Genomic DNA, 18706 nt, shown 5'->3' on the forward strand with positions numbered 1-18706 from the left:
CAATGAGGTCTGCAACATCCGGACAAAATTGGGCATGTTATGGACAGTATTTCAGCATCAGTTTTTAAATTCCTCATTTTTATCGATTTAAAATTAAGCTCTTAAGAGTCTCATCTCTAGACCCCTGCATGGATACAAAATTTATATCTGCATACACATCTGAATTGGCAAAAATGAGCTGGGGATATCCACACTGACATCCGCAGATGTGGATACTCATGTATATGAAGTGGATTGCCACAAATTTGCAGGATTCTAGGTACAAAACTTGTGTCTGTATCCACATTCATATTCACAAACATGAGCTGTGGATCTCCACAGACTTGCAGGGCTCTACTCATCTCTCCCTAATGAATGTGCACCATTCATGTACAGTAATTTGATCATAGAGTTACATATCCGTGCATCCACAGGAGAAGGGATATTATTACCATAATATACATTATTGGTTTTTGATTTCTTTTTTTAGAGTAATGTTTCTTCACAGCACACTCTTAAATCTTCTACAAGGTCTTTTGGAGCTGTATTAAATTGAATGGAAGTCTGTGAACAACACGAAACATCTTTTAGGGGGATGGCATCAGAAGAAGTGAATAAGATGAAGAATGATAAAGCAGCTGGGTAAGATGTGGTAGCTGTTGATATTACCAAGGCAGTCGGAGAGTGGAAAGTGGCTTCATGGATAACTACCAGTGTACTTGAATCAAACATGGATACTAGATGAGGATGGGGTTGATTGTGCCTGTTTGAAAGGGTAAGACTGATGCAAACGATCTAAACATCTGTTGGGTAATCACCCTTCTTGTGTCAGCTTTTCACTGTCCTTGGGAGGCCTTTGAAGGCAAGGCTGAGGCGCAAGGTGGTGGAAAATACAGTAGCAGAGCAACATGGCTATAGGAAGGGAATGGCTACTTAAGACACAATATTCACAATACACTAGATGTTTGAAGGAATGAGAAATGGAGGGCATAACTCCAATGTAGCACTTATTGACCTTGAGAAGGACTATGGCTTGGTTCCACAGAAGCTGGTGTCTGGAGTATTGAAATGGATAGGGTGGGAAGTGGAGGTGACAGAACTGCTGTATCGAGAGTCAAGATCTAAGATCAGAACTTGCATAGGATTTCAGAGAGTTTTGAGGTGGTGGCATGATGGAGATAAGGTAGTGTTCTGAGGGCTTGTTTCCCCAACATGGTGGATTGACACTCCAGCAACTGACCCACCGGATGTTGATTTATCGTGCCTCATAAGGGTACATCTACACTTATCAAAAGATCAACGTGGTGGTGGTCAATCTTCCAGGGTTCAATTTTAATGCACCCAAACAATCAGGGCTCCATCTTCGACCCTGACTCTCCTTGCAGTGCCAAGGAGTAAGGGAAGTTGACAGGAGAGTTTCTCCCACCAACCTCCTGCTCTGGGGATAGCTGGAAAAATCAATCTAGTGTATGTCGATTCCAGCTATGAAATTCACGTAGCCAGAGTTGCGTGTCTTAAATTGTTTTTTTTCCCCATAGTGTAGATTTGGCCTTAGATGCAATAAATCAGTCTCCAAGATCTCTCCCATCAACTCTGATACTTCACCAGGATGAGAAGAATAGCTGGAGCTGATGGGAGAGCAGCTCCCACTGATCTTACCACATGGAAGACACCGCTGTGAGTATGTCAACATCAGCTACACTATTTGTGTAGGTGAAATTGCATAGAGTAGATCAATGGGTGGGTGGTTAGTGTAGATAAGGCCATGGTCTACTTCATTTCACCCTACTATAGTGTTAATTAGGAAGAGAACCAAGCCTGAAGAGCAGAGAGAAAACTGAGGTATGCTGATGACCTGACTCTTGGCTGATAGCAAGCAGAAATTGGTAAATATGGTATTAAAGTTCGCACCTGTGTTTGAAGAGCCTGGTTTGAAGGTAAACACAAAGAAAACTGATGTCATACAAGTAGATAAGGTGGAAGAAGAGCTGTTGATTGAAGTATCAGGAGAGAAGCTGAAGCGTTAGAATTTGTGCACTTGGGAAGTACAATCAGTGCCATCAGAGTGTGGTCTGGAAAATTGCAAAGACTATAAAGTGCATGGGCAACCAGCAGCGAAAAAGTGGCAGTACGCTAGGATCAGCAATTATGCAACAAACTGAAAGGAAAAGTGAGAAGAGCTGGCAAGCAAAGGTGAGGCAGGGTCATGGAAGAAATTAGGGGAAGATGAACTTGGGACTCTCATTGATAAGTAGGCTGGGTAGCACACATTTGAGATGTGCAGGACGTGATAAGAACATGTAGCCCAAGGTCCAGTCTGCTTCAACAGCAGCCATGGGAACAAGAAGCTGTGGATTACAGCTGTGGAACACTAGGAGAGTTTCCTGGTTCCTGTCCAGAAGTCCTGTCCCTGTCAGCAGGAAGTTTCTTCACTGCCAGAAGCTGGGAACAGGAGACAAGCAGTAGAAAGGAAGCTGCTGAACAGTAATCCTGTTCTCTGTTTGTTTGTTTTTTAGTAGAATAAAAACTTGTATCTGGTGGTTTGTCTGAGTAGGTCTGGTCTGAGGCTACACAACGCAGAGAATGCAGGGGACCTTCGGACCCAGTTTCCCAAAGTTGTGTGAACAAGTCACAAGGCAGCCTTTCCCTAGGATGAATACCTTCTACTGGGTCAGTGAACAGGAGCAGGTGTCTAAAAATGGAAGAAGTAGGCATGAAAAGATGTATATGACTGAGAATACAACAGAAATACTTGTTCAAAAGTAGTTTGAAGAGAAAAGGCTGGAGCTCCAAGACCCAAAACTTCATGCCAAGGAAGAATTGTGGGCATGTAAACAAGAAAAGAAGTCAAGCAGTGACGTTTGGAGGCAAGGTGACATAGATGCATATATATAATGGCTTGTCTATACTCAGATTTTCTACCATTTTAACTGTATCTGTTTGAAAACGCTGTGAAGCCACATGGTGCCTCCCTTAGTACAAATGTGGTTACACCTGTATAAGGTGCTTAGGTAGTTTATTCCTGTAAATTAAGGGGTGCAAGCTACAGTGTTATAAAGCACTTTTATACCCCAGTAAGTGCACTCTTGTTAGGAAGTTGTGCTGATTTAACTTGTTCTGGTTTTTAAAAAAATCACACCCTAATTGATCTGATTAACAAATAACATAGTGCTGTAGCACCTTTAACATTAACAGGTGTATTCGGTAATGATCTTCTGTGGGTAAAACACACTTCCTCAAATCAAACTGGTACAAAAACTGTGTTGGGACTAGGCCTAGGATGTAGAACAAAACAAACGATAGCATTATAAAAAATCCCATATTTAATTTTACCTTTGATCTTATTGATCATCCACTTGATACCAAAACTCTGCCTTTGGAAGGAAGGTGTAATTAACACTAGGCGAAACGGCCTCAATGATTGGACTGAGCATTAACAAGGGAAAGACCAAGACAATTAGGATCAACCAGTCAGTGATAACACCATCACACTGGAAGGGAATGACCTGGAAGATATGGAGCAGTTCAGCTACTTGGGGAGTATTATGGTCAGAGATGGAGGAACAGACAAGGATATCAATGCCAGGATAGGGAAAGCAACAGCTGTATTCAAGACTTTCTGTCCCATATGGCGTTCACAAATAGTATCTTTGAAGACGACACTGCGGCTCTTCAGCACAACCGTGAAGAGTGTGCTCTTGTGTGGATGCGAGACCTGGCGTACTAAAATGTCTTCAAATCACAAGCTACAGACATTCATAAACAGATGCCTGAGGTACACCCTTCACATCAAATGGCAAGACCTCATCACAGATGAGGAGCTTTGGAACAGAGCAGAACAAGAACCAATTGATACTGAAATCGAGAAGAAATTGGGGATGGCTAGGCCAAACTCTCAGAAAACCATCATCCAGCATAGCCCGTCAAGCTCTCATATGGAACTCACAAAGAAAACGCAAAAGAGGAAGACCTCGGACAACGTGGAGAAGATCTACTGAGGCTGAAGGACAGCAACTGGGGAACTCCTGGAGCCAGCTGGCAGTTTTGTCTCAAGGCAGATTGAAGTGGAGACTTGCCCATGACCTATGCTCCAGGCAGAGTACAAGGGTAGTAGTAGTAGTTCCACGATCTGGGGTTCGAACAATGCATATATCTGCCTCTGGCTGGTGTATCTTGATAGTGTCTGTCAGGCACACATTCCTATTTGGGAAGTGAACAAAAGTCCTATGGCACCTCACAGACTAACAGATATTTTGGAGCATAAGCTTTCGTGGGCAAAAACCTGCTTCCTCAGATGCATGAGTGGGGGTGGTCTTTGCCCACGAAAGCTTATGCTCCAAAATATCTGTTAGTCTGTGAGGTGCCACCGGACTTCCTGTTGTTCTCGAGTATACAGACTAACACGGCTACCTCTCTGGTACTCTTTGGGAAGTGTATGTTATTAAACATGTGATTTTGTAGGACGCCTGGGTGTGCACATTTGACAACTGTATTACCCCCACTCGGGGGAAGCCTCTGTACCTTGACGGGGAAGTATGAACCAAGGAGGAGGCCTCTGTATCCTTCGGAAAGTGCCCAACGTGAGGCACACGGATTTGCATGACGCATCTGTGTGTGGGTGCACGGGACCTGTTCCCCGCGGCCATGAGGGTACACGGCGTGTCATGTACAGGGATTCCTGCAGGAGCGGACGGTGCCGAGAGGGACGGCCTCTGCGAGGAGCTGCTGTCTGAGGCGCCAGGCTGCGTGCAGCCCCTGCAGACGCTGTGCTCCAGTGCCTCTGCAGAGCCAGCGATCGCCTCCCCGCCAAGTGGGTGACAGACTAGGAAGTGCTGGAGGGGAAAGCCGGCCCTGCCCGTCCGCCGGGCTCGCTCGGAATGCGCCGCTGCTGTGATGTGCAAGATGTCCTTCAAGGTAAGCTTTGCTCGCTGCAGTGCCGAGCCAGGCAGAGCCCTCCCGCTGCTGCCGTGTCCCATTAGCACTGCCGATTCTTGGCTTCAGCAGGCCTGGCTGATGGGGCTGCCGCGGGGGTCTGCCGCTGCTCCTCTGCATGCAGCCTCGGCGCTTGTTTCCTTCTGCCATGAATCTTTCCTCCCCACCACCTTCCCTGCAGCCGATGGTCTGGGGGGCGGGGGTATGGGCACAGCTGCAATTGTTTACATGCCACAAGACGCTGCGCTTCCTGGCTGTGAAGCAGGGAGGAGGGTAGTGGGCAACGTGTAAATCTGTGTGGATCTTGGTGAGTCACTGTGAGGTTAAATTTAATATAGGGGGACTGCTGAACATAATGGGGGTGGATGGTGAGAGAGAGCAGTGGGCGTGTGGAGGACAGCTGTATTTAGCTCAAGGAAAGGGGCATGGTGCAGAAACTAACTTCAGAGGTTCCCACCTATGGCTCTGTAAGATTCTAGGTCCGTTTTACATTCTCTCTCTTTACTCGTTTTATACTTTGTCACAAAAGCCCATCTGTTTGTGAAACTCTCTGTAGTTCTGCTTGTTTGAAATAAAACTGGGATTGTTTGCCCTGGAGAGAAGCAAAAAGTAGGTTTTGGGATACATAAATCTTATTAAGTAAGATTGTGATTGTAACTGTATATTTTGTTTAAAAATTAAATGTATTAGCACAATATTTATATATAAATTATAGAGCTAAATTAGTCTGTGTGTTAGCTCTACGGAAGCCAGAATATACACATATGTATATCGTGTATCTATTACATATAATCTTAAAACCATACCTGTCACTGAATTTTAAAACAGATAATTTTAAAAAATTATTTTACGTTTTCCCAGCTCTACCATTTGTTCGCAATCTGCATTTCAGTCAGTTAGTGAGAGTAGACTGGTTAGACTCATTTTCTGTTTATACTAAGTTTCACTTTTGTGAACAACGTTAAAAAATTATGTTTTAAATGGGTTTTCATATACCAGTGGACTGCTTATATTTAAAAACCTGAGTAGCCCTTGTTTACAAGTCATCCCAGTGGGAACATGCATGTGGAAATACCAAAAGTTCTGTCCTTATCCCTGATCTCATCCAAGAAAATCATAGATCCAAAAAGGAGATTAATAAGGAGCAAGAAGCAATTTATAGATATACTAGGAACCATTAACTTTTGAGATATAGCCTTTGGCCCATTATGCAGTCTTCATATAATTTAACTACTCTCCATCTATTGATTGCCAACTCAGCAGCAGTTCATTGCTTTGATTGATTGTTTATTGTCATTTGCTCTCTTTCCTGTAAATCCCTTTCTTTGCTCCCTTGTCTCCTACTCTCTCCACTAACAGCAGCGCCTGCCCTTCTGTACTGCATTTCCACTGTCTTATTAAAATAGTGGTAGTGTCTGAAATGTGCTGGGTTCCAAACACAGTTCCTACCCTGGAGAGAATAATCCTTCTCAAAATGCTGTTCACCCTTATTCTCGCCCTTGAAAATTCCATGGTCATGTTCCTTCAGTTTTTCATTGTTCTCAAAAATTCTCATCATTTTACCTCCCTCCACTTTGTTTCCATTATACTTCTTCTGTATAGATCTCTGTTTTAAACTTGGTGGTATAATTCCAGTTGGTACGTACTAGGTATTTCTAGAGGATTAATGCCTTGTACTCGGGCCAGACTGCTTGAATCATCTCTGTGCGTTCCATTCAATTTAGGACACAAAATAGTGAACGCTGTTTCTCATCTGAGTGTTCCATTGTTGATACCCTAGGCCAACGGTCCCCAAACTTTTTACCTCATGTCCCCAACTTACCCCTATCCACACCCTTCTCCCAACTGATCGGGAACTGGGGCTGGGAACAAGGCCACAGCTGAAGCTGAGGATGGAGCTGGAGTTTTTGCTAAACTGGAAGCCAGAGGTTGAGGTTGGGCTCGGAGTTGCAGCCAGGCTGGGGCCACAGCTGGGGGCAGGTCTGTGGCTGGAAGCAGAACCAGAGCTGGACTGGGGAGCAGAGCTTTGGGCAGGCTGCTGCCAGAGCCTGAGGCTAGCGGTACGGCTGTTGGGGGGGCAGGGTACTTCTGAAACACCACCTCACACCTTGCCTTCCAGAGGAAAATACATAGCAATACACTGGTGAGATGAAGGCTCTTCCCCTCCCTTTCTGATACATCAGCACCAAAAAATCCCCAGAGGACTCTCTCAAGTCATGTACCATATCAATTTTAGTTAGAACTTGCTGACTCTGACTATCCTATTTTTGTTTGTGTACCATTCTTGTATGCAAAGTTAGAAATATTAAATGTGGAACTGTTTACATTCTACATGTGCAAATGGGGGCTCAGAGACCAAATCAATGACCCCATGAATAGTCTTCTTTTTCCCATAAGCCCACACTGTGATTGCTCCTAGAAAGCCATGTGGCCCGGCCCCCTGATGCTGAAACCCATTTTGGATCTGGTCTTTTTCCACTCAAGGTGAGAAAAGTTTGAATTGAGCACAAAAATTTCCTGCCTTAGGCAAAAGGAATATAAGAGGGGAGAATCAAACAATAGGGGTAGTTGCCAGATGCCTGCAGACCACCTCCTCCTTTTCACCTAAAATGCCTTCTGGAAACATTTAAGACTGAACATAAGAAAGATTGGGCCCATGCTGGGAGGCAGCTTGGCTTGTGAAAGAGATGTTTAGAACAATTGTTTAGTGTAATAATTTGCAGTGTAACAAGTTTCTTAGTGGGTTAGAACAGTTAAGTGTTTACACAGAGTAAGTTGGATTTATTTGGGGGTCAAAAGGACCAAAAAATCCTCATTCAATGGACTCTTCAACTTCCTTCTACCCAGCACCTGATAGAACACAACTGTTAACACCTGAGCAAAAACCATTGGGACTGTATGATAAAATTCACTCATCAGGCTGTCTCTGCTGAAACTTCCTGACACTGAATAAGGGTGCAAAAATCTTCTGCCTGTTCAAGAATGCTGTCTGCACTTTCCTATCCCTCTGCACTGATGTCGGTTGTTATTACTCTTCTCCCCCAGATAACTTATCATAGTAAACCTGGGTCACCTCCAGCATCTCCTGATGGTCTCTTATATACCATCTTTTTACATTTCTCAGTCCCAGCATATCCCAAACCTCCTTCCTCTCCTTTTTATAGGCAAAAACCTGGTGCCAGTTGGTCTTTGCTGTTACTCTAGCAGTAGCTACTTTCCTTTTAATGGATTCTTAACCCTGAAATGAAGGCATTTGATACGTTCCCCGTTGTTGAGACTATCACTCTTACCCCGACATCTGACTCCCCTTGCTATCTATCTTTGTTTCCCACCTTAACCAATACTCAACCAAATTAAAAGGAACTGTATTGTTTCTTTAAAAAAATTATTACTTTTTTATTTCTGGAGCGGTTAAAGAAACAGCCACCACATGCTATTCTCATGTCATTCCATAGGGCACCTAAAAATTCCTCATCAGAGAGTTGTTACAAAAGCAGAAGTCAACCTCTGTCAACCCTGCCAACAATATCGCCTCTGGGAGGCCCGAAGGCACAAATCTATGTCTTACAGTACAAGTTTCTGTATTGAGATCTCTTCCTGGTACTGGTGTTGTTAGGAAAGTGTATCTCAAATGGACCATATGCTCCTTTGCCCAACTCCAGTTAGTGGTCCCTGTACTCCCACCTCCCTTTCGACGCTCTGAGTCCATTCCACTCCCCAAACCTGTTCTCCTGCCCTATCTGTTGACCAACATCCCTTCCTCTCCATCACTTCAAGGTCTCTGTGTAAGAACCCATAGCACCTCACTGAGTAGTGGCAAATGACGTGTCTAATTGCAACCACTTCATTATCATTGTCCTTTTCAGCGCTAGGAGCCTTAACTCCTAAGAAAGCACAGGTAGTTCCTTGTTCACCTGCTGCTGCGTTCAGACCTCAGTGACCTCTGCAGCTGTCCCACGGTCCCAGAAAGCCCAATCATTAGCATTGCCTGTGTTAGGTCCAGGTTCCTTGACTTTTTTTAGTCTGTGATTTTTTAGTAATCCTCCCTTCTCTCTTGGGAGACTCTTTCCCCGGGCCGGCAGATTGTCCTGTTTGTCCAGTTGATCTACCTTCTCCATTCTTACTCCTTCCTCCTTTTTCACTCCTGTATCTGTGCTGGTTCATTCTGATCCGCTCACTTTCCACTCACTGCAGCACCTCTGTCTGAAACTGCAGAGCAAGTGCAGGGCCTTCTGACTCAATGACCATGTTGCTTCTCTCACTCAAGTCCACAGCAGGCCCCTGGAAGAGGTCAGGAGCTCAGCCTACCTCTGACGGATTCCACAAGATTGAGAGGAGGCAACTCAGGCTTTCCTGGGAATAGTTAACCCACAGAGTAAAGCAGATGCAGTGTAGCTGTAGCCATGTCAGTCCCAGGTGGGTGAGGTAATATATTTTATTGGATCAAGCTCTGTTGGAGAGAGGGAGAAGCTGAAGAAGGAGGTGGTGTAAAAGCTTGTCTCTCTCACACCCAGGAAGTCCAACAAAAGAAAATACCTCACCCACTTTATCTCTCAAAGTCAGTGGTGTCCAGTCAGTTCTGAAGCAGTAGTGGCTACTGCTGTAGTGAACTAGCCACATTATTCTAAAAATATATTTATTGTTCAAGCCAACTAGCCACACTCAACTGGACAAATAGCCACGTATGGCTAGTGGCTAGTGTGTTGGACACCATGGCTCTGGGTAATTTAGAGGCACTTAATTAGGCAGGGAATAACATGGTCTTGCTAAAAGGCTATATACCTCAGTTAAAGGAAGATTCCGGAAGCAAAGGAGTTCCCGAGAGCTTGAACCAGGCAAAAGCTGTACCCAAGTAGAGATCCTGCTTGAGGTGGAAGCCATGCTCCTGCAGGGATGATCTATGCCGGGGAGGGGAGGGCATGGAAACCACTAAAATGTGGGATATGCTAATTTGATGTATTTCAATATATTGACATCACTTTTTTTGCTTTGGTTCTCTTTTTTCCTCCCTTTCCTATGATAACACTTCCTCTCTACTTTGCCTTTTTCACACCCCTCTCTTTATCCCCTTCTTTTTACCTTCCCTTTCTATCCACTGTAGTTTCTTCTCCCTCTTTTCCCCTTCCTGTGTCGCTGTTCTTTCCCCCTCACCTGTCTAGCTACTCTCTTCTCTCTCCTCTGTCGAATGGTGGCATTTCTCATGCAGCTCCCATACCGCTAAGTTGTTCTGCTCCATACCATTTGTCGTGTCCACAGTTGACAGCAGAGTGCTAATTAAGGGGAGCCAACCAATGCAGTACTATGGATGTTGCATGAACAGCATGTTTCGCATCTTGGGACTTACAGAGAGCAGGGAAGGAGGTGGCCAGGACATTGGAAACCAGAAAGTCCCACAATGGGACATTTGACCTGTATGTTTGGGTCTTCGCAGTAATCTGGTGTGTGGCTTTTCTGCTGAGACGGACAGTGTGGATACCACTTGTCATTATTTGTAATACTTTTATGAGGTGGACTCCTTTTCACTGGGAGATGGACTGAGATCACCAACTCACATTACTTAGGCCACCAAGAGTCATCAAAGTATAATAAGGACATTCAGTCAGTATTGACATGGGAGAGGTTTGAAACAAGATGGGTCGTTGATGGAAGTCATAAAGCAAATTAACTCTCTTGCCCAAAACTGGTTATAAAAGAATGACACACTGGTTGAACTGAGAGTATGTGATATTTGTACTCGTTCCAAAACATATTTCAATCCTTTTTGTCTTAACAGAGGGAAACACCACTCGCAAATGCTGCATTCTGGGCTGCAAAGAATGGAAACCTGCCTCTTCTTCGGCTGTTGTTGAACAGTGGGCGAATAGACGTGGACTGCAGAGACAGTGTAGGCCCTCAATATGTGCATGCCAGGAACACATGCTTGACATCACTTTCCATAGCCCTCTATGGCAGCAGTGATTTTAATGCAGTCATTTGAGTGTCTTATGTTGATTGAGCAAGGTTTTAAAACCTCTAGCTGCCATGAAAGCAAGTTTCAAAGTTGAGTTGTCACGACACGATGAATTATTTCAGTGGCAGGTTTTGCACGGGATTTAGACATTTGTAAACAACCAAAAACCTATCTTTTAATTACGAGTTTGAAAGTCAAAAAGCAGAACCTAGCAGGAAGCACTTCTCATCACAGGGAAATATTTTTGTGGTTATATATAATAACTGTGAGGAGCTGACTTAGCTGACCTGAGACTAGCCGTGACTGACTGGTGATTGCTGGTAAGCCTCTTGGCAGCTAACTCAACCCCTCACGATCAGGTTTAATTAAGAGTGTTTAATTCTTATTTCTTCATTGTTTTGCACCATGTGTATGCATTTCATCATAGCAAAGTGGAGGCAAAATGCTGCCAAGTCAAAATGTTAGCTTTTTTACTCTTTCTTCCATTTCCTTTGCACTAATGTAAATGAGTCATAAGGTGCAGGGCAATCAAGAGTCAGGCTCAATAAGATTTCCCAGTGAAGATAAACCTAGTTACCTACGTATTTGCAAGGTGATTCTTTTCTCTACGAATGCTCATAATTTCTATTGTCATAAGTGGAAATTAGGTATGACATTAGAGATGGGCCTGTGTCCTGTTACCTCTGTGTAGAATATATGTACAAGAAGTGGGTTGTACTTGGCTTTCCTGAAAGGCAGGGGAAAACTGGGTTTAGACACTATCTCAAATAGAACTAGTTTACTTTATGCTTTGCTAAAAATGTGAGCTGTTGAGAGACACTGCTCTATTGGATGCTCTTAGTGCCACTTCTGGTCCAGAACAGAAACCTTGCCATTCTCTCACTTTGAAAATAGCTTAAGGGAAGGTTTTCAAAGGCATAGAAGGGAGTATGGTACTTAAAGGTCATTGATTTTAAGTGAAAGTTGGGAACCCTGGTGCCTTTTTGCCTCTCAGAATATCCCATGTTGTACTTTAAGGATCATTCTAGTGCATGCCATTCCCAGCTAGAATTTTGCATAGGGGAAGGAGCTGAGATCAGGATGAGAATCAAACGGGAAACAGGTGGAGTGTAAAGAAATCAGAACAATTATTGGTTACCTATTTTTTTATCAGAGTGGTGCTTAACTTTGATTAAGGTTTATGTGAAGCACAGTAAGACTGTGCCTTGCTAGCTCAGTTAGGCCCTTGTTTAAGCTAACAGAACTACAAGTTTTCTAGACTAAAGTATTTTAATGTGATGTAGGCTACATGCTCTTTCACTAGGAAAGTCACGCAGATGCAAACACAATCAGTGCATATGTTTTTCAGAGGTGGGGGCAAATTTCCCTATGCATCCCTATGCAAATAGTCTCTGCATAACGCACACACCCCTCCACAAGGCTTAAACTGGATTTAACTGATGCACTGAGCATGTGTGGGTGTCATTTACACATGGCTGAATTCTATCCGCAAAGCAGATTTCTGGATATGGAAGTATATTTGATATCATTTCAAGCACCATGGCATTCGAGACAGTGTGATCTGGTGGTTAAAACAGGAACGAGGCATCAGAGGTCCTATTCCTGACTTTGACTTTGTCTTCACTGCAAAGTGAATGACAATATTTTTGTCATTCACAGGTGCATCCCTCCGCCGTGTCCCCACCCTCCTCCCCGACAAAAATGTTTTGCCATAGCAAGTTGCAGGGTAAATTGCTCCTTGCCTGCAGGAGCACTCTCCTATCCACTAGTAAAGCCTGCTTATAGGGAATGGAAGTATTTTGTTGGCAAAAGTGCCAACAGAGTTTACGCTGCCTGGCTTTTAGCGACATGGCCACTGTAGTGTAGACAAAGCCTTTGTGTCTGACCTCATTGTGGGACACACAGCAGTATCATTCACTTCTGTGTCTCAGGTTCCTCCCCTATGGAAGTATAGGGTAACAGTGTCAAGCTCTCTTTACAAAGCTCTTCGAGATTCCCTGACAAAATCGAGTGTAAGCAAAGGATATTACTGATTGGTGTTTATTAACAGGACCCATAGTATGAGACCATTGCATAGTATTTATACACTGTTTGGGCTACACTGTTTAGCTCTGGTCTTGCAATGGTGCAGCTTTTTGCAGATTTGGGCCTTAGCACTGAAGGCAAGTATGTGAACATGTGTTGCTATAACTAATTTATTTGATTCTTTACTTTTCACAGTATTTTCAATGACAAATTTTAAAATCTATTTTAAAAAGTTGTTATCCCACAATTATATGTAAAGGAATGAAAAGGGAGAACAATTTGGGGGGAAGTTATTTCAGTTATCATAGATGTCCCCCAGTTATGATGAAAAGTTGCTGGCTGTTTTAGTCCAGTCTGGTTCATGATTAGAGGTAACCATCTAAATTGCTGATTTGTTTTTCCTTATGCCCAGCTTGGCACAACAGCTCTGATGGTAGCTTCTCACTATGGCCACATAGACTGTGTACGGGAATTGGTGTTACAAGGAGCAGATATCAATCTGCAGAGAGAGGTAGGAAAAGTTCTGCATTTTATAAAGGGATTACAAAAGTGACTGTTACTGATTGGACTTATAGAATCCATAGAAGAGTGATACCATTGCTTATTCATTAGCTTTTATGTGGTATAAATGTAAACAGTGTGTCTGTTCCATAGGTTCTCCTTAGAATTCAGATTTCTGGAAGTTTAAATTGAAAAATAAGATACAGGATCTACTCTTATAAATATTCCATCAAGAGTTTCTAATGCACTCCGTTTATTTGGACCAGTTTCATCCCCACTGTAACCCTACTGACATCAGACATGTACTGTATTGGTCATTATATTCAGTATTCCAGTAATTTCAGAAAGTGATTAATAAGGAGAAATTATTTACCATTAAATTATAGAGATTGGCCATTTAAATGGCATTGGCAGAGTTACTTCAGAAATTATTCTGTCCCAGTGTGCTTTGTAATTTGTTCATTTCAGTAGGCAGCCATAGAGTCTATCACACATCTCAAGCCCATCTTACCTTGTGAGGACAGAATAGAGTTGCCTCCAGTTTGTGGAACATTAATTATAACTTTAAGGCAATGTTTGGCTTCTGTGAACATCCCTTGAGTAGTCAAATCTATAGTCATTCTGATCTGAGGGCTGTCTAGACACACTGCAGAATTACTCTGTTGGCTAATGGTCTCGAGAGAAGAGTAATTTAACAAGCGTTTGCAGTAATGTTGGCTGACTGCAGAATGCAGTGATAGCTCAAAATACTGGCACTGTTCTCTACACTGTAATGATAAATATATACATTTCTAACCTCTCTCGGTTACCTGGAACTAAGACATAAATCTCCTGCTGACCTCTGTAAATTACTGCTTCACTCAGTGTAATAGCTGATGATGCAAGTTTTCTGGAATTGATTTAACCAGTATAAAATTGTTCTAATCGTGATCACTGGTAGCCTTTCTACAAGGCTCCTGTTGAGCAAAGCACTTAAGTATAAGCAGCTGCCAAAGCAATACAAAAAGGACAGGAAATGTAGTGAACAAAAGATTTTTCTGAATTCTTTTCCGTATTGCTTGGGACATGTTAACAGGTCAGACAGCAAATAAAGAAACAGAAAAGACTACAACCACTAAAAGGTAAATTCACCTGTAGACACAGGGTTCCTGTGGTGCCAGAAGTATAGGGCACACTAGCTTATAGTTGAATAGTAACAGAGAGATAGTCGTGCTAGTCTATATACTATCAAAACAAAAAAACAGTCCAGTAGCGCTTCGAAGTGTTATAGAAGTGTGACATGCCAGGATACAATGCAGACTAATGAACAAGTGGGTCAAGACTAAATGCCCTTCAACCTTGGGTGCCTTACAATGCCTTGCTGAAGTAGCTCTTACCTGAATTCCTCACAAACACCGTTCCAGCATGCAAGTCACACCCTAAGTGTCTGTGTGCTATTGCAGCCTGCCAGCCACACACCAGTTACACTCTGGCTCTCACAAGCCTTGAACATATAGCAGTGTTATCCCAACACATTTCCCCGGTCCCAGATTTCTCCCCAGATATATGCATCCAATGTCACCCTGCTACCTCCTGGACAGCACAAAGTATTTTAAGTCAGTTATTCCTTTAAAGGAGCAATATGTCATCTTGTTATTTTGAGTAGTTATTCAGACCTTCAATTTAAACACATTGGCTTAAGAGTAAAATAAGTTTATTAACAACAAAGAGGTTTTAAAAACAAAGAGCAGTCCTGTGGCGCTTTAGAGACTAACAAATTTATACGTTATGAGATTTCATGGGTAAAACCTACTTCATCAAATGAGTTGGGGTGGAAATTTTAGAATTTAGAGTATACATAACAGCAAAAGAAGTTACCTGTCAATTGTAAGACCTTTGCTAATGAAGCAGACAAGATGGGATATTTTAGTGTCCTAAGGTGTCAATAGGGTTACAGTAAGGATAAACGTGGTCCAATAGAGACAAATTATGGGCTTCCATGAATTTTTGTTTATTGCCCACAACCTATCCGTGACTTTTACTAAAAACAACCAAGACAGAATCCTAACTTTAAATGTCAAACATTTCAGTGCATTCACATGAGAAATGACCTCTTACCCTAATTTATGTTGTAGTGTGAAAAATCCTCATTAGTCGACTACAGCTCTTGTTCAGTTATTCAAGTTCAGTCCATTTTAACTCGGTTTAAAAATGTAGTGTACATTTTCTTCACATTTTATCCATTTGCTTATTTGAGGATTTCCTTTCTTTCCCCTTTACAGTCCGGCACAACTGCTCTGTTCTTTGCTGCACAGCAAGGCCACAATGATGTTGTGAGATTTCTCTTTGAATTCGGGGCCTCAACTGAATTTAAAACAAAAGTAAGAGATTGGTCTGCTTTATTTCCAACACTGACCGCTGTGTTGATGGCTTGTTTTCTTTTGATCTGAGATGTGGCATTACAGCAAGAGGGTCACACAAAGAGTTCCCCTGCTTGCGTGTATTCTGAGTTATTTGAATAATAGTTTGCTGGCCTGGCAGAAGATTAATTTGGAGCTACTTTGTATTGTCTAGACTTGATTGCTTGAGTTTGGTTCTATCTGACATTATGGTGTATATTTTCAGACTGTGAAAGCTACAACGAAGAGAGCAGTCCCTCCTCTCATGCTGACCCATACCAGCGGTCAGGCAATGAAACTATTGACAAGCATACTTAGAACAACTAAAAGGAATTAACACAGTGTGTAGTGAGCTTGTGGGATTTACTGCTGTAAGATGGTACAACGTTAAATACTATAGCTGGATTTTAAAAAGCACTGGTTACCATGTCCAAGATAGCTCCATGAGTAGTTACCATATGTATGTGAAGAGAGGGGAAATAAAATCTCTTTGTGTCAGGCTTTGAGATGATCATGTGAGAAATCAGGAAAACTTTTTTGTCTTCATGGTTAGCATTAAAGGGTTGACTGGTAGCACTGTCTATATTAAGGCTGCCTGACACTTCCCATTATAAGACTCTATTATAACTGCACAATTAAGTTGAATTCTTCCTGGCTAAATGTCTGCCGCAAACCAATTAAAAAAAATTAATAGTTCAGCTATTTCAAAGAATGAGGCTAGTGATTTTTTTTTCCCCATGTTAAGTTCTGGTGAACTTTTCCGTGAAAATCTCCAGCCCTTCCACCCCTCCCCTATGCTTATAACAGAAACTTGACATTTAGTGAGGGGACAGTGTGAGTGTTAGTGATGCGCCTTTTGCGATCCCTGTGAAAATCCCCCCAAATCTGGCCAGTGATAAGCCGTTGAAATATTGCAGTTCAGACGTGTTCAAGAGAGACTTTTAAAGTCATTTTAGCAGCTAAAATCTCCAAAGATTCCATCCTCACTGAGCAGGCTCCATCCCCTCGCAGCTCCTATGTGTGCATCTGGCTTGTGCAAATGTCACCCCCCAAAGAGCGACCGAGCATGCTCCAGCAAAGAGCTGTGGAGGGTCAGGGGGGAGTCAGTTCTAAAAAGACTTCTGCTATAATGGTTGTTCCCAGCTTTTCCGGACAGGGTGCTACGCCGTTCCTTTGTGCTCTGGGATCTCTCTGCTGGTGCTAAGGAAGCTGGCCTATTTGAATGCAGTGGGTTCGAAAGCTAGACTGGAGGTGGGGAAGGAAAGGAGTGGATTGAGGCAATGAAGCTGGTGAGACTGGAACTTAGGAAAGAGAGACTGGGACTGGCTGGGCAAGGAGACTGGGACTAGGAGCCTGGGAGGGAGGGGATGCTGGGATCGGGAGCTGGATGGGGCAGCTCACCCTGGGAGTGGTGTGGTAAGGGGATGGGAAGCTGGGAGGCAGGCAAGGGAGGGTGGGAGTGAGATTAAGTCAGGGCATCTTTGCCAAGGAGACAGGGAGCTGGAGAGACAGGCTGGCACTAGGCTCCAGAGAACGAAATGGATGACGGAACTGCGAGCCAGTTGTCTGGGAGGAGAAGGGAGATGATATGATCTGATGAGAAGCTGGAGGCAGGTAGGCAGCTGGGACCGACCAGAATGTGGCTGCTCCTACACGTCACCTCCCACCAGAGGTGGCATGATAAGGAGGCAATTCAAAGCAGGCTGATGAGGTGCGAACATCCATATTCAGCGCTGCATTAGCATAATGGCAGCCGTGCAAATTTTAAAGTGCAGACTTCGAATTGCAGCTTGACAGTGTAGATGGGGACAGCTTCAAAATAAGTGCCCCACTCCCACAGAACTAGATTGGAGTAAGCGAATGTCCAATGGGGCGCTTATTTCGAAGCTGCCCCCATCTGCACTGTCAATCTGCAATTCCAAGTCTGCACTTTAAAATTCACATGGCTGCCATTATGCTAATGAGGTGCTGAATATGACATTAGCACCTCATTAGCCTTCTTCAGATTGCCTCATTACCATGCCACCTCTGATGGGAAGTGACGTGTAGAAGCAGCCAAAGAGACTGGGACGAGGAGCCAAGGAGAAGATGTGTGGAGAGAGACTGAGACTGAACGACAGGCCTGGGGAGGGTGCCTAGGACTGGGAGCCAGTCAGATCAATCAAGAGCTGGGAAGGAAGGAACTGGGACTGCCTGAGGAAGGAAACTGAGAGTGGATGTGGGATTGAGGAGAGATTACAGGTACATCTCCTTTTCTCAGAGATTGATTCGGTCAGGGTCAACCTTCCAGGGTTTGATTCGCCCACAGGAGAGTTTCTCCCATCAGCCTCCCTCAGTGAGGACAGCCAGGTAAGTCGAACCTAGATAAATCGATTCCAGCTACGCAATTCTGTAGCTGGAATTATGTAATACAGGATCAACTTTCAGGTCTAGTGTAGACCTGCCCGAGGTTGGATGGTGAGACTAGTCTTTGGACACTGAAGCTAGATGTGGAGACTGGCCTGGGAAGGAAACTGGGATAATAAATCTGATCAGAATATATTTCTAGTTCTGCACGTATAATTTTTCATATAGCATTCCGACATACACTGTGCAGTGATATTTAACAAGTGTCTTGCCAGTTCATATATGATACCTTACATGCCACATTGTTGGTACTGATTATGACAGTTAGTTGAGGTACATGAGCTCGTCAGGCCAGCTATGGCTCACTGCTACATATGGGGGACCCCTTGCCCTCTGAACTGGGAGGCTCTTAGGGTCACAGTCACATACTGTTCCAGAGCTGCTAATTCATCATAACCCCCCAGAGACAGACCTTGTTGTTGCCTCCTCCCCTTCCCAGCTCTTCTGGTGCTGCTGCTGGCCCACCCTGAGCCTCAAATCTGGCTGTCTCTTCTGTCCTGTGGGAACAGCTCTCATTTCCACCACTGGTAGCTAT

General features: G+C 43.6%; 1 protein-coding gene across 1 annotated transcript in view; it reads left to right on the forward strand.

Moving 5' to 3' along the window:
* Positions 1–4761: 4761 nt before the first annotated feature.
* Positions 4762–18706, forward strand: part of ANKRD29 (ankyrin repeat domain 29) — a 44190-nt gene continuing 30245 nt past the window's right edge. The window contains exons 1-4 of the mRNA XM_074985824.1: positions 4762–4893; positions 10685–10795; positions 13299–13397; positions 15649–15747. Coding sequence (XP_074841925.1) covers positions 4873–4893; positions 10685–10795; positions 13299–13397; positions 15649–15747 — 330 coding nt within the window. The 5' untranslated portion in view covers positions 4762–4872. The remainder of the gene's footprint in view (positions 4894–10684; positions 10796–13298; positions 13398–15648; positions 15748–18706) is intronic.

This window comes from Carettochelys insculpta, chromosome 2, assembly GCF_033958435.1.
Source record: "Carettochelys insculpta isolate YL-2023 chromosome 2, ASM3395843v1, whole genome shotgun sequence".
In the NCBI taxonomy this organism is placed as follows: Eukaryota; Metazoa; Chordata; order Testudines; family Carettochelyidae; genus Carettochelys; species Carettochelys insculpta.